The sequence below is a fragment of the Aplidium turbinatum genome, chromosome 13, assembly GCF_918807975.1.
Source record: "Aplidium turbinatum chromosome 13, kaAplTurb1.1, whole genome shotgun sequence".
NCBI classification, from domain to species: domain Eukaryota; kingdom Metazoa; phylum Chordata; class Ascidiacea; order Aplousobranchia; family Polyclinidae; genus Aplidium; species Aplidium turbinatum.
The window spans coordinates 11,094,761-11,116,846 of NC_137484.1; the positions used below are offsets into that span (position 1 = coordinate 11,094,761).

Genomic DNA, 22,086 nt, shown 5'->3' on the forward strand with positions numbered 1-22,086 from the left:
AGCCAGCTTTGCCGCTAATCTTAGTTAATTAAGTTGTAATACCATACATTTAGTCACACAAACAAAGTTGGTTTTAATTAACTAAGAAGTTGCATAAACCTAAAACACAATAAGGTTAACTCACAAAACTCAACAAACAACACTTCTACTAAAGGTTAAACTAAACAAAGCAACTGCAGCTCAGTACACAAGACAGAACTCAACTGTGGCAAACAAAGTAAGCGTACAAATTAATCAGCGTCAGCGCAAAGCGCTTCAGGACAGAAACGTCCGAAATCGAGTACCACAGACGTCACTGGGAAAGCAACTCTAACCATAACACATCTGATTGGCTAAGCAGCTGGTGACGTTTTGCAAAACGAGTGAGGATTGAATAAAACGAAGGGCGTTTTTTGACATTTTTGAACCTGGTGAAAGCAACTTTGATAGTTGCTTCCCTGAAGCCTCAGTGGTTGTTTCTGACAGGAGCATTTGCGTTAATTGGCATTTATAGGCAAGACATGCGGTTTGGTGAGAACTTAGACTACTCACAAGCGTTACGAGTAATTCTAGTCACGAATACAGTCATTTTCAAGTTAAAATAGACGTGATAAAAATATTAAGAAGTTAAACCTAGAATTCAGTCATTATATTTTGCATAGTTTTTGATCATGGTAAACACTGCTTTCCTTGCTTTCCCTCACCGATCGTCACTGGGAGTTTCCCATAGTTGAATTAATTTTTTTCAAACTATAGTGCAGTAGCCTACGGTACGTGAATGACCTTTCTGACCAAATCAACTTTTAAAAAAAAACAGCAATTAAAATTTTGGTGCAAAACAAATGTTATTGAGAAAAAAAATAATAATAATGTTATGGTTTGGTTTTATTTTTTGTCGCTCTACGGCAGCTAAGGTCGTTTAGTGATAGGGCTTTTTTTAATTTCAGGTGATATCAGATCAGGTTTAAAATGTCAGTCATCACATTATTACCCGACTTATTCTTATTGCGTAATAACACAAACGGTACCGCTTTTAAAATCGTCTGTATGACCTGACCTGCAATCGACCTCAGATCTACCAGCACTAGAGCCGAATACGACAACCACTCAGCTACTGAGTTTCAAAAAAATGAAAGCAGTGGGCTTGAAAATCAATGATGAAATTTAATATCAACTTTTTTTTGCTGTTGTTAGATCATGGTGGTCACAGTGGTAAACCATAATCTCTTCGTGGGAAAATTGTAACATAAGATTCCCGAATCCGTTCGTCTGCATGTAGGCTAATGACCGAAAAAGAAACACTCCTTTGAAACGTCTATTCAAAATTGTATTTCTGTAAAATTAGCCACATGGCTGTCGAAAATGGAATGCAACGCCGTACACCACTAAAACTTGTCACTACAGAACAGATTACTTGGATAAAAGACGGAAATTTTCGTCCAGCTGACAAGCACTAAGCAAAACAGTTAAATGTGCGACTAACTCTCAAGCAACCATTTCACGAATGACCAGAATAGATATCAATATCTCAAACTCACGTACGCAGTACTGTGACGTAATAGTGAAAGACATTGTCACGCAATTCAAACAGGTGTTCAAAGGTGGTGATGCCATGTTTCATATTTAAACAGGTTTGATACAAGTCTTACGAACGATGGTGCAATTTTGGCTCATTTTTAGGAAAAATTCCATGACGTAAGATTCAGTAGACCTGAACGGTTTTATATGACGTTTGATTTGTATAGAGATTGGCCGTAACACATGGTAGAACTTAATATGGCCAATTTTTTCAACTTTTTATTTTATTCAATAAAATCTGTTGAAGATAAAGGAGCATGACTTGTACCGTTGGACTACTTGCCAAAAATCACAAGAAAAACTTGGAGAATTTGTGAAACAGTGTTCTCAACGCCTTTTTCAATGCCACCGAAAATTTTCTAACAATGTTGCTTGAACTGTTTTCGCGGCCCATTTAGGCTACTTTTCGAGAGTTTTCTAAATGTTATTTTTTTTTAATGCTTCAATAAGTTGATAACTTATCAGATAGGCTATGCTCTCCAAAACTTCAAAACACGCAACGCATGGTGGATGGGCATATAGGCTATTCTGTCCCACTTTGTTCAAGAGGTGATGTGAAACTTGTGGAATTGATTTGGCTTTCTCTTTTTAACTGGTGAGTTCACAATTCAAGGAAACCTTTTCCTCGCGTAGCTATTGGTAGGTCATGCTCACGACCATCAGCCCTCATGATAACGCGCCATAGTCGATCTACGATTTTGATAGTAAGTGTCTATTTATACAAATCTTAAAAATATCAGCTAAAGCTCTATGGGCTAATAAAGCTATTGCCAATAGATATGACCTACTGCTGTATTGTTATCTTTATTTTTCTTCGTAACTTTTTATTTTCCTTTTTATCTTAAATTTTTCTGAAGGTGTTGCGACCATAGTTAATAAATATACTATTTATACTATATACTATATACTACATAAACATACGGTACTATATAATGTATCTTTATTAACTATGTTGCGACCGTGCCAATAAATTTCGTTCAACCAAATAACTTATTTCGGTTACCATCACGTTTTGTCGCTTTTACCTTTTCTCGACCTTTGCTATGTTGATGTGTATTGTTTTTGCTGTGATGGTCAGAAATAAAAACAACTGAACTGAACATTGTTTAACCAACACACCAAGGAAACACAAAAATTTGCATGATGCGTTGATCATTCAAAAAAAAATGAATGAAAATGTTATGCAAATCTGTATCTAACAGTCTGTGGAGGATGTAACATGTACCATGTTTTAAGTACCAAATTTATATTTTAACATTTAACCGAAATTATTAGAATTGAAAAATGCATTTAAACGCTGCAAATTCAAAACCTAAATTCTGTTCTCACGGAATCTAGGTCAAGCTTTCCCAGAAATGCCACTCACACAGAATCTAGCTCAACACATCTGTATTTCTAATGCGACATAACTATGATAACTATAAGCTATAAGCGGGGAATTGAAAAATGAAAACGCTCAGACAGGCATTCGAAAATAGACTTGCAAAGCGAACAGACTGAACAACGGCAGAAAAGAGAACTAAAATTCCCAACTGGAGAATGTCGCTATTCTGACACCGGTTGCAATAAATTAAATTAAGTTAGTTAGACATATTTCAATTTCCCGCAATTGTAACTTCGATTTAAATAAAAAATGTTTAATTCTTTTTAATTCGTTTTGCTTTATGTAGGAAGTCATACCCCTAGACTAGACAGCCAGAAGCCTAAATTATCCTTTTTAATTAGAGACAGAGAGCCTCAATATCCTTTAAATTATCCTTTTTATTTTCTTTTTATAAACAAATTACGACGACTAGACAGCCAAACCCTACACGAGGGGACTTAAGAATAGCTAAAAACCTTACAAGGACTCGCAGTGCATAAAATGGCTGTGGGGTCGAAACAATTTTGGCGTGTTGAGCGGGAGCAGGTCCATTAAAAATTTCACTTGAATTGAAAAGCTTCTTGTCTCGCTGAGGAGTCAAAAGTCCGTATCTTCTCGAAAAATTATGCGGTTTAATTAAGTTTATTCGTTTTGTTAGCAAAAAAATACCAGGTATTGTCAATCTGATTTTTCAAATCCCAATTCAATGGAGCACTTCATGCCAAAAATCTGTTTGACAATATAAAAATCAATATTTATTGAGTTTCGAAACGAATTTCATTTTAATCAACTTTCCATTTTTAAAGCGACAAAAAGTTCTCTTTAAATCATTTCAAATAGCATTTGGCAACTCTGATTGCAGTTTGGAAAAGCGTGAAACAAAATTTTTGGTGAGCCATGAAATTGCATGACAAAGGTTTAAATTTTGTCAAAAAAATTAGCTTTAGTATCGTTTAGGTAAGTGTCATATTATTTCACATCAGTGTGTGGTTTTTGTATTTAGGCTCATTCCAGTATTTGATTAAAAAATTGCAGAAAATTGGCAAGATAACAAAAAAGCCAATCTTCAATCATGCTGTTAATTACGGTATGGTAGTAAAAATAAAAAAAAAAGTATCAGCAAGCTCTCTAAAATATGTAGCTTCAAAAATTTTACTTACACGACTTTAAAACTTTTTTTATTGTTTCAAAGAAACTAATTGAAGGAATTAATAAACAAGTAAGAAGTTTTAAAATCATGTAATTTTAACTTTGTGTGGAGCTTCGTTGGATTTTTTGTGGCTTCCAGGTACCGGTATCTTCTTTGATCACATATCTGTATTCTCTAGTTCACTAAGTCAAATTTTGTTTTAGTGTAATTATTTTAGTTTAGAGGAACAAATGACCATAGGATGCAACCTAGTTTGTACCGGATGCAACCTAGTTCGTACCATGAACAGTTCGTACCGTCAGTTCATACCTTGAAAAGATCAAGAAAAAAAAACAAAAAAAGCCGAAGTCGCTGATCGCAGTTTTCGCAATCGCTTTAAAATTTTCCCCCTGAAAAGATCTAGAGAAAAAATAGCTCAAAACCGAAGTCCGCTGATCGCAGTATCCGCAAACATTTTTCCGCAGTTTCCGCTAACCCTAACCATAGAGTAATCTATGCTCTAACCCTAACCCTCGCTGATCGCAGTTTCCACAAAAATTTGTCCGCAGTTTCCGTTACCCCTTACCCTAATTCTAATTTCTAACCATAGAGTAATCTATGCTCTAACTCTAACCCTCGCTGATCGCAGTTTCCGCAAACATTTTTCGCAGTTTCCGCAAACATTTTTCCGCAGTTTCCGCTAACCTTTACCTTAACCATAGAGTAATCTATGCTCTAACCCTCGCTGATCGCAGTTTCCGCAAACATTTTTCCGCAGTTTCCCTTAACCGCAGTTTCCGCTTACCCTAACTCTAATCATAGGGTAATCTATGCTCTAACCCTCTCTGGTTGCAGTTTCCGCAAACATTTTTCCGCAGTTTCCGCTAACCCTAACCCTCGAGTTTGTTTCAAATTGTTTGGGGAAACTCCGATCAGCGACTTCGGCTTTGTGCTATTAAACTGCGATCAGCGACTTCGGCTTTTTTTAATTTTTTCTCTCAATCTTTTCAGGGTACGAACTGACTGTACGAATGGTTCAAGGTACGAACTAGGTTGCACCCATGACCATATACATTACAGTATACTGTACCGGTATGTTTGCTGTGTAACTAGGTTTGGTGCCTGTCCAAATGGTTGATTGATTGAATCTTTATCCTCGGATTGGGAAAGCTTCTTGCAGAGCTTAATCCTGGCGGTTTCGCATACTGTACTTGTAGAGGCTTTGAATCATCGACACAGGCCGGTCACCGAGATTGGCAGAGTGAAGTTTCCGATTGTTGAAGTCTTGTTTCCCAAGAATTATTCCATCCATTAGATTCCTCTGAATGGACTGCAGTCCTTAACGTGCATTGCTCAAGCGCATACCCCGAGAATCGAACCAGCGCCGCTTGATCTTGAAACTTCTTCGTTCCAGAAGTCACGCACTAACCAACTGAGCTATCAACAATTCTGATTTCTAAAGAAAATAGGTTTTTGACTTTTAGTTTTGGGGTCAAATCATTATAGGCTATTTCAACAAGAAAATTGCAATTTGTAACCCAATGTCTCAAAAACTCATGAATTTTTGAAAGAAGGTGCACTTGAATGAGCTAAATCTGATAAAAGAAATTTCAGTGAAATCCATCGAGAAATGGCGGAGCTACACTGATTTGATTGTACCATTAAAGGTGCTGTGTGCGATAAAGGTAAAAATACAAATATTGATAAAATTTGCAGTTTTAATGCTAGGAATGTGGCGAAAACTGGTAATGTACCATTTTTGAGGGTGTAGAATTCAAAAATGAGGTCAAATTAAGCAAAAAAGACTTGCAAATGGGTCAAAACTGGGATTTTATTTTCAAAAGTGACCCATTTCAAGCGCATGCCCTCTGAAAAGGGGACGATGTTTCAAAAAAATAAAAATAGGAAAATGACCTTCGGGAATCAAGGTATCATGTCCAATATTGAAAATAAGTGCCCCAATGCGTTTTATAGACAAATTTCAAGTTTTAAAATTGCAATGAAAAAAACTCTGAAATAGCACAAAATACTGTAATTTAGTGATGAAATTCAAGCATGAAAAGTTTTTACAATTTATTATACAGTTTCTATAAGTTTTTTACAATGTACCCTGAAATCAGGGTACGAAATCTGAAAGTTGACATAAAACATCGGCAGTGGCTATTTGACCGGCTCCGGTCTTTGAATCTGAAACACTATTTGACCGGTCATGACGTCACTGCATAAGCACTTTTTTCTTTTTCTCTTTCAAAGCAAAAGATGTGAAGCACCGATATAAGATCTAAATTCAACACGCATTCTTCAACTCAGTCCCTGGCGCGTAGGGTTCGTCTCCGGCTCCCAATCTAAAGGGGATGAGTTCGATACTATCCGGATGCATTCTTATTTTCATTTTTTTTTTATCTAAATTTTGACCCGAAGCGCATTTATGTGGTCAATTTTTAATTTGAGTAGCCTACAGTCCAAGTTAGTTAATAGTTCTCAAGTATAGTTCTCAAGTTAGTTTTATACAATACTTCTTTTAAAAGAAATGATAATGGTAAAACCATTTTTTAAAGAAGTATTGTATATAACTAACTTGAGAGAAAAATGTAGGGTCGTTCGGCAACACACGTTCACTTATGACGATCAGAAAATTACCAAGAGAAATTCCCAAATTCCAGCAAATTAAAAAAACTCTAACATTATTACTCACATTTGAAAAGACATAAAAAATAGGCTGTAGGCTACTCAAATTAAAAATTGACCACAAAAATGCGCTTCAGGTCAAAATTTAGATAAAAAAAAATGATAAAAAAGAATGCTTCCGGATAGTATCGAACTCATCCCCTCTAGATTGGCAGCCGGAGACGTATGGCACGCGCCACGGACTGAGTTGAAGAATACGTGTTGAAGTTAGAACTTATATCAGCGCTTCTCGTCTGTTGCTTTGAAAGAGAAAAAGAAAAAAGCGCTTATGCAGTGACGTCATGACCGGTCAAATAGTGTTTCAGATTCAAAGACCGGAGCCGGTCAAATAGCCACTGCCTAAAACATCTACTCAGAAAATATCCTCTAGAATGACGACTAGCATGGTGAATGTGGTTTAAGGGGATTTTTTTTCAGAAGATATTTTCTGAGGATTTTTTTCAGTAAAATTATTACCGATTACCTCATGATTAAGATGTGTCGATTAATCGGAATCAGTAGGTATCGGCAATTTTTGGAGAATCGGCATCGAAAGAAATTGCCGATTTTTTTATCAAAGTTTCCTAATCAAAAGTAGCGCGAGCGCGTGGAAATACCAATCAAAGAACGGCTTCTTTGAACAACCGCATCAGCGCCAATGAGCATTCGGAGAGCGGAAGTCTAAATTATGACATCACCACCATCTTTGATCGAAAGTGAACGAATTTTTAGCACAGGTGGCAATATTTTTACGCCTCAACGGAACAGACTTACTCCAGCAACTGGAGAAAAGTTGATGTTATTGCATTTTAATTTAAGTGCCTTTAATTTTGAATATTAAACAACAGAAATGTTCTTTGCAATTATTGTTTAATCGTTGTAAAATTATTAGTCACTGAAAGTTGCTTAATGTTAATTTACTAAGCAGAGTCGTGTAAATTCCAAGTATATATAGGCCTATTACACGTAATGCGTTCAACAAACAATTGTGTGATTGCGCAAACATAATCAAACCAGCTACCCGGTAATCTTTTTTCACGTGTTTGCTAAGCAACAAGATTGGCTGCAACTCTGCGTTGAAAAACAATGCTAATTTCTTCACAAGATGTTTTTCTTTTTTCGCCTGATGATGCCCTTTGAATGCAAAGCTGGTCTGTTACTTTTTTAAAGGTTTTTGTATATTCAATACCGCTGCGTTCATTTTCTTTTACACTCTAGTATTTTTCTCTTCTTGTTTCTGGCACCTTCTTGAATTCTGCGAGAAAAATACTGCAAACCGCACAAGATAATACAAACCTTAAAGCAGCCGGCGGCCATCGCGGCCATGGCCGCTAAGTAGTGCTTGAATGACCGCCGGTGCTACCTCCTCCGTCGGCCAAGTTTGGCCGCCGGTTTCTTCTAGCCAATTATTTAATTTTGCAATAGAATGATCGTGGATTAAATGTCAAAAATATGTAGTATCAAAGAGTGACGCAGAATTAGGTCAGCGCATCATAGTCACTACTGTTGTATTGAATATATCCAGCTGCGATCACCAGCGCTGTAAGTCTTGTTTATCATTATCAGCGAAGGTTAGGGTTAGAGCATAGATTAGTCTATGGTTAGGGTTAGCGGAAACTGCGGAAAAATGTTTGCGGAAACTGCGATGAGCGAGGGTTAGCGGAAACTGCGATCAGCCACTTCGGCTTTGTGCTATCTTTCCCTCGATCTTTTCAGGGAGAAAATTTTGCTGAAGCTGCGATCAGCGACTTCCGCTTTTTTTAATGTTTTCTCTCGATCTTTTCAGGGTACGAACTGAGGGTACAAACTGTTCAGGGTACGAACTAGGTTGCATCCCTGTTGCAGGACGTCGCCCAGACTTCAACAACGCTAAGTGATCATTTTAACATTGTTGCAAGTTTAATGCTATTTACTTGTGCTATCGTTAGGGAACGTTCAAATATTACGTAACGCTGTTTTTCCTAATTTTTGACCCCCCCTCCCTCATGTGACGCCAACGTAACATTTTTGTCAACCCCCCCTCCCCCTTGTGACGCTTTTCCATTACAAAGCCCGTTTTGCCAGTTTATATCAAAATAATGACGTGGAAACACGTGCTGATAAAATATCTTGGTTTGTATGCACCTAAAGCTTACGTTTGAGACATGAAATTTTAGCTATATTCTTTTTTTGGAATTAAAACGTTATGTACCTACTGAAAACGTTTAGTAGCCCACCTGGTTCAACTCAATAGAACCACCCTGTCCACAGCTAACACATTCTCTACTCTCTATGTCACTACTTACTGTAGTATATAATTAAAACGGGTATAGTTCAGGCTTTAAGTCAGTGGTTTTCAACCAAGGTTCCGCGGAACCGTAAGGTTCCGCCAGTAAGTCTAGCAGGCCCGGATTTAGGGGGGGCAGAGGGGACAGTTGCCCCGGGCCCCCCGACTTTTGAAGGGCCCCCCTATGTGGAAGAAAATGTGATTTTGTGTTATTTTTTTCCTTTGGCCTTTAAAGTTTCTGCAAAATGCAGTGCAGTACTGGACTGATGCTACTGTAGGCGTAGAAGTGTTTTTTTTGCATGCGGGCCCCCCATCAGCTAAATCCGGCCCTAAAGTCTAGGGGTTCCGCAAGTTTACATTCAAATCCGAGAGTCTATTATATTATTATATGCATATTGTTTAAATATAATCAAATATTGATTATGTTTGCCACTATTAATAAATTTTCTACACTTTAACACGTTCGCTGCAATCCCGAATTTTTGTTGAACTTTCTTGTGGTGCGATAACCTTTAACTTTCTGCTTTCCCGCCAAATTTTGTTGACCTGTTTTCTTCGCTTCAAGAAGTTCTTTCGGACAGTTTGTTTGTACACCGGTGGGTCAAATTGCCGTGAACGTGTTAGAGATCATTTTGTTTTGCCAGTAGGCTATCAGGTTTTTTACAGTTTTTATTTTTATTGTACATAAATAAATCTGAACAGGAGTATTTTAATTTAATTAATCAAATGATGTTTTTTGCATAAGGTAATTAAATTATTGAACAAGGGTTCCTCGAGCTTTTGGAATGTTTCATTGGGTTCCGTTCCACCAAAAACATTGAAAACCACTGCTTTAAGTGATGATAAGTGATACTTTTATTTGAAATTTACTTAAAATAATACTTTCTAAACCGGTTAAAATTTGCAGCCATAAAAAGGGCTGGCCTTATTTGCATCAATTTTTTTAAGCCAACTGCAATTTAAAAAGGCCAGATTTTTGGAATTTAGCCTAAAAAAAGGCCATCTGGCAACCCTAATGTTGTTCACTCACATCAAAGCAAGCTTTGTGATGTAAGAATGTTGCCTTGCAATTTCGAAATGCGAGGTTTTGAGCACTTAGAAACTGTATGGAATTACGGAAATTACAGTATCGTAGTTGATACTTGATAGAGATTTTGTTGGTGCTGAATAGGTGCTGTTGGATACGATTTCAGCTTAATTTAGTATCCAAACGACGATACCAGCCAGCACAAATAAACTACGGTAGCCTAACCGTAAGCGTTACGTAACGTTTTGCTTGAACCCCCTCGATAGTGTTACGTAATATTTGAACGCTCCCTTATTGTATTTTGGCCTCCAAGCACTCAGATTTGGCCACCGAGAAGGAGCTCTCGGTAGGCCACGATGGCTGCCGGAAAAAAACAGGAGTTTTAAGGTTTGCACACTGCATTAAGCTACGTTGATTTTCCACTCTGTGAGCGATGGCGATTTTTTTCTTTTAACTGATTTCCGCAACAAATAAAACGCGTGTCTATCACCACTATGTAGTGCTCAAGAAGTAAAGAACTACCGTAAAAAATCACGCTGTCTAGAACAGGCGACAAAGTGAACGCTTTTAGACATTTCAAAGGCAGCAACTTGTAACAAAATCGCAACCACTTGTAGAGCGCCAACTAAAAGCAGCTTTAATCATTTAACCAAAGAATCGGCATTGGCAAAAATTTTGTAATCGGCACATCCCTACTCATGATTATGAAATAATCCTCTTGAAAATATATACTCTGGTAGTGTTCAATCAGGGGATATTTTCCAAGTAGATATTTCATGACAGTCATTTATGCGCTAAACTCACAGATTTGGAATTGTCAGGCATTGTCAACATTTTCAAGAGATGTCGAATCAAAATTTTAACCCAAATTCTTAATCGTAACCCAAACTGTAATTCGCAAATCTAGTCTAATTGGAACTGGCAATCGTAATAGTGCTCAAAAATGCCTAACAAAAAGTATTTAGAGAAGGTACATTTGGTGCAACCTATTTTGTCCCCTGAAAAAAATCAAGAAAAAAATCGACAAATTCAACAAGTCGATGATCGGAGTTGCTGCAGACATTTCAAAGTTTTTCCCTTGAAAAGATCAAGAGAAAAAATACAGAAGCGCCAAAGTCGCTGATTGGAGTTGCCAAAACAGTTGACCACGCTTAGTATCTTGCAATAATAGTTGATAAACCGAGCCTCACTTTCAGGTTAGGGTTATTGAATTAAGATTGTAGCCCCCCCTTACAAATGTTAAAGAGCTGCCATACTGGAATGATCTATTCACTTCCAACTAACATTTCCAGACAAAATTATAACCAAAAAGTCACACTTATTTGTGGTGGCTCATAAAAATTCAATGATTAAATCAAGGGGAAAATTGTAAAAGGTTTGCAGAAACTCCGCTTAGCGACTTCGGCTCTGTTCTATTTTTTCTCTCGAACTTTTTCGGGGACAAAGTGTTTAGGGGACAAAATAGGTTGCATCCATTTAAAGGTACCAGATTTTATTCCTTAAATCTAAAAGTGAATATTTTGCTGAATTCAATATTTTGTTTCAAGGGTATTAACCAGGTCAGAAACAATTCATTAATTATATCTCCATGTAGTTTTGTTTGAGACTTTCAGTCTACAGACAGTAAAACAAATTGCGTGTTATCTGTATCAACATTTTTCTTCATCCCTCAATTTATTTTGCTGATTTGTAGTACCAGTTGTAAGTATTGTTATTTGGGAATGAACTTTCATTTCCTAAAAGTGTTATATGTAGTAGGCAATTCCAGCCTACTGTATGTATAAAATGATTAACTTCTGCAGGATTAAAATCAAACATTTCCTTTTAGTACAGTATCACAAACCCCTAAACTCCTTTATTTTTCCGATGACCAAGCATGGCTTACCAGAGCTTCTTCCCGGCAACCAAAATAAAAAAGTCGAGACAGCAAAATATGCTTTTCTGCATCCAACGAGGGTATTTCATTTTTCTTAAGCATGAAATATTGAAGCCAATTGCCGCAAAAGTTGATAAGTCACATTTTGGCACTTTGAGAAAATGACATTTGAAGTTTTCAAATATATGCTAAAAATGTGACCATTAAAAGATTTTACTGAGGGTATATGGGTTTGACAGATTTTTAAAACATTTTAGGTGTATCAGTTTTAAACTACTAGGTTTTGTAGTTTTTTTGTACAGACCACTCAAGTCAGCAAGTGTTGCCAGTCAACAATTACATTTCAGCTACTAAGTCAGCAAATGAGATTTAAGTAGTGTCGGACTAGCTGGGTCATCGCTTGCCAAAATGAATTTGCTGACTTGTGACATGCCAAGTTTTGGCTTGATCAGTTGTCACTCAGTTTCATCATTTATCAAGTTCAGCTATTTGATGAAATGTTGCTAGCTCAGTTGTCACTTGCTCAGTTCACAACTGCTGACTTGTATGAAACTCTCAGCTCAGGTTTTATGTAAAAACTTGATATAAACTTTCTTTCAAAACATTTTCCTTTGAACCATGTGCAGAAAACAATATTGGAAAATTTTTTAAGTATTTTATTTTTTCCAGAAACCAAAATATTGGTTTGAGATTGTAATATTGCTGATGTCTATTGCAATTTTTATTGCGAAGGCCATCACCCTCGAAGACGAGTTATAGCCATCATTGCTGATGTCTTCTGACTGTACATTGCAATTTTTATTGCGAAGGCCATCATCCTCGAAGACAAGGGATAGCCATCATTGCTGATGTCTCCTGACTGTACGTTTTTGTCACAGATCATGGCACAGCATAATGAGTTAAATGCTATGTTCAGTTCCTGACACAAAGCAACTGCAATGGTTTTAAACGCATGCTTTGCTTACTCGAGTTTAATGTTCTAAATTTTAAATACGTAATTGCCATGCATGCTAATGCTAAGTTCGAAATATAGAGAATTTATTGAGTAGGCTGCCTACTGCCTAGGTTATGTGGCCTAGCCTACTGTTGTGCGATATAAGTTATAAAAAGCAGAAAAAACAATGGTTACATACTTACATCATAAAATAATTTAATAAATCACAACTGAGTGTAAATAATGGTATTGGTCACGTCTATTATAGATATAAGGAGTGACAACTTATAATCATATTTTTTATTTTTATTTTGGTAACTGCAAGTTTTAGGATTAAAAGCGCAACAGCTTTGATTAGCTTACTGTAAAAAATCTCATAGGGATTCCTTGCTTCTTACAGACTATATCCAAAAATCTAATATTACCGGTATGTTTTTTACTTGCTTTGGTGGGCTCAGCCAAATTTGTTTTTCTGGTGGCATCCCAGTGCACATATATTAACTTTGTCCCAAAAGTGATCTGCTTTTGGCAAAAAAAGCAAAAAGGCTCCCTTTTTTCGGTTGAAATTGCATAAAGTACAATTTGAAACTTTGACAGATCATTCTTTATGCAATTTGTGACTGCAAATGTGCAATTTTGCCAAAATGTGACTTCAAAGCCTATTGCATTTGCAACTTTTGCCGCAACAGGCTTCAATTGTGCTGTAAACTGACTGTATTCAGTAAATGTGCTTATATCGACATCTCTAGGAGATTACAAATGTGCAATTTTCAGGTATTTTTTTCAGGTAAGAACAAGGCCATAACAAACACTTGCAGTTGCATTTAATTGCACTGCTTTCCAAATAATGTAGAGCTAGTCTTCAAGTTTTATAGGTCGATGGCTCGACACTCAGCCTTTTTGCAAAATTCTTCAGCAATATTTCTTGTCGGCGTGTGAGATACTTTGCCTCGTTTGTGACAAAAGGTTGTGAATGCAGAGAAAAAAGTTTAACGTACAAACGCGAGTGGGGAAAAAGGTTTAAAATACCACACCACAAGTGGAGAAATGTTGGCTTGTACAAGTTGGCAAGCAAACACGGCCTTCTGGTACAGTAGTTTCAGAGTGCATTAATGACTTCACGGAAGCCATGGCCATTGGGAGCTTAGAGCCCTGGTATCAGTATTACTTGCTAATTATGCGCATTATTATTTTTTTTAAATTGTACCTGCAAAACTTAAGAAAAGTATTTTTGCACTAGCACCATGCCATTGTTGATGAGTATGAGCGTTAGCATATCAATCAACGTTTAGCTTTTTCTTTTGTAGCCGGCTTGCATTGCAGCCATCTTATTCCAACCAAGTAGTTAAGTAAATGAGGAGGACATGTTTGTCATGATTTGATGTTTACAGAAATAGTTTTGTCTCACACAAGAAATGGGATTGGAAAGTTTTATAACGTTTTTCAAGCTTCTTTCTGTTTCAATAACAAGATTTTTGTGGTTACTATTTAATCCGAAAATCATAAATTCTTAGCCTGCGAACTCACGCATTCAATCCCATGCTTCAGTAATCAATAATGCTTTGAATATTGCTTAAGCGATTCAATTCACTAACTAGTCAGCCAAACAAAAGCTTCCGTGGGGATGTAAAGAGGTTAAAAATTAGGTGTATTGACTAATTAGGTGATAGCATATGAGATGTACTGGACCCACAAAATGTGACAAAGAAAATGACTAATTTAATAAAGATAATATATTGAACACGATTTTTTTGGCACAATTGTCCATAACAACATGTTACTTAAGTTTTAAACATAATTGGTGAATAGGTTCACTATTTTATATGTAGAACTATCAAACTCCCGTAAGGTATTTAAAAAAATTAGCTTGAGATGTCAAAATTTTAAGCTGCGTTTAGACGTCAAGTTGCCGAATGTCATAAAACATTCTGTCTCCTTCACTTGCAGTTGTATATTTGAAAATTGCGAGCACGGTACTCGCAATTTTCAAGTTTTGTACCACCAATCAATTCTTTAAGTTGTATACTTATCTTCCATCTCTAATTCTGTGACGTAACATATTACTGTATTTTGCAGAAAATTTTAAAACTTTGATTTAAGGTGGAAAAAATATGGATGATGTTAGCGTGAAAGTGTTTGTTGGAAGCATCGACTTTAATGCCACTGAAAAGGATGTGGAGGAAGCTTTCAAACCGTTTGGTGAAATTGTACACGTTGTTTTAATCCGTGACAAAGAAACTCAAAAATCGAAAGGGTTTGGTTTTGTTACTTTCAAAGACAGAAGTTCAGTTGATGCCGCAATCAAAGGTATGAACAAGCAACCCATTCTTGGCCGGCCAATCGTGGTAAACTATGCTGAGAAGAAATCTAGTGGAGGTGGTGGAAGCCAAAGCAATTATAATTCTCAACAAAATCAGAGTTACGGTTATAATCAACAGCAGCAGCAAGGTGCAAACCCATATTACCAAGGGTATCCCGGCCAACAAGGATATGGTCAGTGGAACCAACAGGGTTACGGTGCGTGGGGTCAGCAAGCATACTGGCCACAGCAATACGGAAATTGGGGCCAGCAAGCTCAAGCTTGGACTCAAATGCAGCAAGGTGCCAGCCAAGCCTCAAGTTATCCACAAAACAATGGCATGAATTATGGCAACAACAATGCCAATGGGTATTGAAAGGGTTAATCTATTGATAAAACAGAAAACCAGCGCCAGGAGCAGGCGGATAACAATGACTACTGTTTATTGGTACTCCATGGTATGGTCTCTGCGGACAATATCTATCAGGCACATGTTCAGAAAGAGCATTTCAATTATGCGTCATCTTGAACATGGAATCCACAGCTCAGATCTTGTTCTGCGAGTTGAGGTCAATTTAAGCCGTTTTGCATTCTGCTTGGCAGGCTAACAACCAATTGTACTTTTCATTTTAGTGTTGAATCCCTATTTGTACAGGAATTGTCTATGGTTGTCGGCCTGCTACCAAGTAAAATATTTGTAGATTTCCACAGTGGGTGGTGTTTCACTTAATGCATTGGGGTGATGACCCATGTGAGTTATAATTGTCAAGTGAAATAACGTTGTAAATTACAGTCTGAAAGAACCCAGTGACTGAAGTACGGATACACTAATTATACATACCACCACGTAGTCATGCTGTTTTATGTCGGTTTTCCAAATAACCAAACAACTTTCGTTATTTTACTTCATTTGTGCACCCACTGCTTTCATATTTTTGCTTTTAAAATTGCATTGTTGTTCAATGCATTAATTTCACAGTTTACTTTTGACTGTGCCATAACAGACTCTTCATCCCTAGCCCCAATTTAGTAGTATTTGAATTGTATCTAATCCGCTTCAAAGGAATAAAAGGAATCAACACACACTTTGAGTGAAGGACTCTTATTCTCAATGTAAAGAGATTGGGATTTTGTAGTAGCTTTTTTTAACTATAGAGTAAACTAAACAGTGTCTTGATTTTTCTTTGAACTGTTGTCACTTCGCAGCCGGGATACTTAACCACAGATTAATTCAAACGTCTATCGCCTACATTAAATGATATGGCGAAAACTCATAAGATTTTTATTATAAATTTAAAAGACCTCTTTCCATGAGCAACTCTTGAATAGTATATTCTCAGTAGCTCTCCACTCTCCAGCCAGGAAACTCAATCCTTCTTACATTGATTCAACGTCTAAAGCTGCTGGTATTTTAACACCACCAAAGCTGGGCATCCGATACTTTAAAAGTAGCTCGCGCTACCGCTACGGTACGTTTGTCTTAAACTGACACAGAGAGCACTTTATTGTGACGTTAAAATGATCTTAAAAACACTGCCATTTCAACGTCGTTATAAGAAACACGTTTTAGGTTAAATTTATTGTTACGCATCTTTCAAAAACACAAGCATTTAGAAATGCGAATCGCTGAGTCCTTCCGCTTGGGCTTCAGCACGTCTTTCCCAGCAGAGAAAGATTTCTCTACAGCAGCACTGCAAAGGATGGGGAGTTACATTTAATAAAGAGACGTTTTAAATCGTCACTTAAAAAGCTCAAGGGCTCAGTTGCTTCTTTCCTTACCGACGTTTGGTGCCATATTACATCAGAAATTCGGAGTCGCAACTGGTGTTGGACTAGGGATGGGCAATTTTAGAACAGTTGGTTCGAATTCTAAACTATTTGAATAATTCGAATCACAAAATAGGATTCAGTATGTAGCCTATCTCATTTTTTTTCACGTCACATTTACGTTATTTATCACTGATGGACCGAACCAGCTCGGTGGTCGAGTGGTTTCGGCTCTGGTGCTGGTAGATCTGAGATCGATTCCAGGTCGGGTCAAACCCACAACTTGAAAAACGGTACCGATTGTGTTCTTTCTTGCACAACGCAGTGAGAATAAGTCAGATAATAATGTGATGACATCGTCAACCTGATTTAAAATGAACTCTGTCGCTTAAAGACAGGGGTAGGCAAACTGGGTGACCGCCCAGGGCCGGCAAATTAATGGACCCTCGCTTATCCATAATATGCACTAATAAAATTTACATTAAGCACTAGCAGTAGGCTAACTTAAACTTTTCTACCATAGTTTATAGTTTGCATCCCTATTTTTTTTAGTGTTGGTTTTTGCATATTTTTTCACCTGGCAACCTTGTTTGAAGGTGTTTCGTTTTTTTGCTTTTATTGGCCTAGGTGATTTTTCTTCATGATAGTCAGTTCGGTCATCCTAATGACCGACAAGTAAAGTCGAGGACCAATAAACTACAACTGTAATTTACAAGAATATATTCACCATTGAAAACAAAAGAAACCACAGTTCTCTCTGTTTTACAGTAGGCTATCTGTATCAAAACAAACTGAATGTTGTGTACCCTAACTTGTGTTTGTTGCTCAGACTATTTCTTACTGTGCCAGTCACTGCAGCTTCAGGGGAAAGATCGTTTTCTAAACTAAAGATGATAAAAAATTACCCTCGCTTTACTCTACAATGAACCAAGAACGCTTGGTTGGACTAGCTTTTGTTTCAATTGAGCACAACGTAGGCAAAACATTGGACAATGTCAAGAGTTTGCCGCCATAAAAGCTAGAAAGGTGCATTTTGTGTAAGTGCTGCAGATGGGTGGTGACGTAGGACTGAGAGGGGACTGAGTGTGGTGGTACAACATAGCAGAGCAGTGTTGTACGTTGACGCTGAGGCTAGCGCCGTCAGTTTATTTTTTGGAACGGAAGTGATAGCTCCGTCAACTATTTTGCCGATTTTAAGCGTCAAGCGCTATGCGTCATTTTTTGTTTTCATGGAAAATCTCGTTTCACAATGTATTCTGGCCAGCGCGACTCATCCGAATTACCGTACCCGCTTTCGCGTTGTTTGGAATGGCTCCCTGGAATACAAGCGGAAGAAGTTCGCCAAATGGTGATCACTCATATCGTGAGCAGTATCGAAAAGGAGGGATCAGAGAGAGAAAGCGAAAAATCAATGAATGTCATCGAGGAGGTTGAAGAAACTTTATTTCAAGAGCGCTATGCCCCTGAAAAGAGCGATTTTGGTGCAGTGGACCTCGTTAAAATAAGATTTATATATGCTAATTAAGCCATCACAGCACGCTTGGAACAATAATAAGCTACCTTTCCGAGTAAACGTTTTCAAGACAAGATACGCTGCTGTGGAACGCATGTTTTCGCTTGGAATTGCATCCCAAACACAACAGATTGTTAGACAAACGTTTTGAAATGCTTGTGTTTCTACAAAGAACTAACTAATAAGCTAAAGAAGCTAATTACAATACAGTCTCAAAACATAACACCTGCTCTTTATTTACAGTGTTGTACGCGTCATTGAAATAATTTGACGGCGTCAGCGCGAATTGCCTAAAAACTTTACGGCGTAAAGGACTGCGTAAGCTCTTGAAGAAATTGACGGCGTCAGCGCTAATTTCTAGCGCTATTTTTTGCCAGCGTCTCATAAAACGGAAATATTTCAACCAAGTTCAGGCTAACAATAGCTATAAATAAAGAGCAGGTATTATGTTTTGAGTCTGTATTGTAATTAGCTGCTCAGCCTATTAGTTATTTCCTTGCAGAAAACAAGGATTTCAAAACGTTTGTTTGACAATCTGCTGCGTTTGGGACGCATGTTCAGGGTGCCGGAGCGATTTTTGACTGGAGGGGCAGGAGTATGAAAAAAGGGCACTTTTGTTGCTGAAAGGCCAATTTTTTTTTAAGTTTTAAGATAAGATATAGCGATAATGCTCTTCTATCAGCTCATTATCGAGTAATGATACAAGTGTCCGCTGTACAAAGAACAATGGCCCGGAAGGGCATCATGCCATTTCAGCCTATAATGATGAAATACAACTTACTGTGTTGGAGAATTTTGTGTCGTGAATATTATTTTGCGGCAAAAATAGAACATTATGATTAGGCTAAAAGCGAATAGCATAAATTGTTATATTGCAAAGTGTGCAGTAGCTTACATGACCTTAAAAGGGCACTGTTGCCCCCTCTTTCCTCCCCATCCACAGAAATTTGAGGGCAGGGGGGCATCCGCTCCCCCTGCTTCCCCCCCCCCCCGCTTCCGGCGCCCCTGCGCATATTGTCCTTTCCAAGTGAAAACATGCGTTCCACAGCAGCGCTGGTTGGTATTGGTGTGTTGTATTTCAAAAACAAGTTGAAAACGTTTAGTCGGAAAGGTATCACTGTCTTTTTTTTTCTTTTTTTTTGTCAGAACGCAAAAGAAATTATATTGTGAAAAAGAAATACAGTAACAAAACCAACAAAAGAAAAAGGTGGCAAAACCTTAATGATTTAAGACGTGCATAAAAAGATCTAATATTGCGGTATTTGCATCGATAAATATAGTTAAGCACGGCCACCAAACCTGATAGCCTACTGTAAAACAAGTAGATGAATTAGTTAAGAATCAGTCGCCTCCTCGTTCCTGAAACAATTGGAGCGCCAATTCTTAAAGCAATGAGAACACGACTGAACCTAACAACATCACAAAAACAAACTAACACACACACACATATTGTAATTAGGTAGGCTAATGGACTATCAAAACATGGATTATTTACAAATTTTATACAGAAATAAAGTTTTCGCAGCAACGATATTAAGTAGCCTATAGATTGCAGAACAAATACACAATATGGCAGCTCATTATCAAGATAAAATAGTTAAAAAAGCTTTGTTTTTTAAATTAATTTCCTGGACATGTAAAAGCATAAGAAGCATGATGATATAGCAGCTGTGCTGTGATAGTTTCGCATGTATAAATCTTTTAACGAGGTCCACTGCACCAACATCGCTCTTTTCAGGGGCATAGAGGCCTTGAAATAAAGTAGGCTATATTCAACGTCCGCGATGCCATTCATGGATTTTTCGCTTTCTGTCTCTGATCCCTCGTTCTCAATACATGGGTAATCACCATTTGGCAAACTTCTTCCGCATGTATTCCAGGGAGCCATTCCAACCAACGCAAAAGCCGGTAATTCAGATGAGTCGCGCTGGCCAGAATACATTGTGAAACTCTTATTGTGAAACGAGATTTTCCATGAAAACAAAAAATGACGCTTAGCGCTTGACGCTTAAAATCGGCAAAATAGTTGACGGCGCTATCACTTCCGTCAACTGAAAAATAAATTGACGGTGCTAGCCTCAGCGTCAACAAAAAATTTGACGCCGTCAAATGACGCCGTCAAATTGACGGCGTCAACGTACAACACTGTTTATTTATAGCTATTGTATAGCCTACATTTGATTGAAATACTTCCGTTTTGTGAGACCCTGGCTAAAATAGCGCTAAAAATTAGCGCTGACGCTGACGCCGTCAATTTCTTAAGCTGACACAGTACTTTACGCCGTAAAGTTTTTAGGCAATTTGCGCTGACGCCGTCAATTTATTTCATTGACGCGTACAACACTGCATCAGAGTGATGTGAAGATGTTACAGCATAAAATAGCCTACACCTTTCTTGCGTACCATGTACCAGTAGCGTAGCTAGGAATTTTGAAAGGAGAGGTTTTGACGACCCAGCGGCGGGAGGTCTGGGGAGCCTCCCCCAAAAAATTTTGAAAAATTACTTTGAATTTGATGCATTCTGAGGGCATTTTCAACAAAAATGTGAGTATGAATATTCTTGGAAAATGGTGCTGTCCGGTGGCATAGCAAAAGAATAAGATCATATTTTCTTCGGCATTTTTCGGAAATAAAGCTAAGTCTCTATGTTTTTTTTTTGCTAAATCCTGGCTGAGATTTTTAAATGTTTGGTTCTGGCAAAACTCGCTCTTTTCATGCAGTTTTTTATAAAATTAGGCAATTTTTTTTTAGACTGAAAGCATCATTCTCAATATCGTGACGTCACACGCGTGCCAAAGGGGGTTGTAACCCCCAAACCCCCCCCCCCCCTCCTTGGCTACGCCACTGCCATGTACCATAGCTGTTTGTTGTTGTATCATGTTAATTCCTATTTGTGTTATTGTGATTTATTATGGTTATTTGAGTTTGCGTACCGTACTTTAATTTGTCGATACCGGGCTGTAGTAAGCCTTTATATTACTTCTTGCCCAGGGCCCACAAAACCTTAAGCCCACCACTGCTTAAAGACCTAAGCTGTTGTAGGTAAATAGGTGAGTCCCGTACTTGAACCCAAGGATCGGGGGATGAGAAGATAAGGTTCTCATTATCAGTGATGGGCATTATCGGCGATAAATTTTTATCGCTTATCGTAATCGCTCAATTATTTTTTCAGTTATCGTTTATCGTTATCGCAAAAGGCAATATTTGATTATCGCCGATAATTAATCGCCGATTATTAATCGCCGATAAATTTTAGTTCGGATCAACACACAAGTGGAAAGACCATGAAAAGTAATATTTTTACTAGCCACCTAGTTCATGAAACTAAAATTAAAACCAGTTCTTCTTCAGTGCCTGAAGTGTGTGCGCACAGGTCGTTGTCAGGGGAGGGGGAACGCCCCTTGCAACGACGGCCCTGATAACACAATAATGTTTATAGTTGCAATGCAATGAAATGCATGCAACAAGGCTCTTGTTGTTTTGCTGCAATCGGCAATCGCAAGTAAATTTTACAATTAAAATGTAAGCGCACAGGCGGTGGAGATGTGGGACCAATGAGCAGGGTGGGACCAATGACCATAGGCTGGATTTCGCCATCCTGTAGGCGTTTTGTTCTTTTATTTGTTGTTTTGGTGTCGAGATTTCTTCTTTGTCAAGCGCATGGGTTTTGGTCAACTCAGACTTGCTA

The 22,086-nt window shown here is 37.8% G+C and overlaps 1 protein-coding gene across 1 annotated transcript; it reads left to right on the plus strand.

Annotated features, from left to right (window-relative positions):
• Positions 1–14,899: 14,899 nt before the first annotated feature.
• On the plus strand, positions 14,900–16,195 carry LOC145782144 (uncharacterized). The gene has a single exon (XM_082593899.1). The coding sequence runs from the start codon at positions 14,931–14,933 to the stop codon at positions 15,492–15,494; it is 564 nt and encodes a 187-aa protein (XP_082450025.1). The 5' UTR covers positions 14,900–14,930; the 3' UTR covers positions 15,495–16,195.
• The last annotated feature ends 5,891 nt before the right edge of the window (positions 16,196–22,086 follow it).

Bases quoted from the DNA above. Each gene is read 5' to 3' on its own strand.
- LOC145782144 (XM_082593899.1), top strand. From the start codon at position 14,931: ATGGATGATGTTAGCGTGAAAGTGTTTGTTGGAAGCATCGACTTTAAT.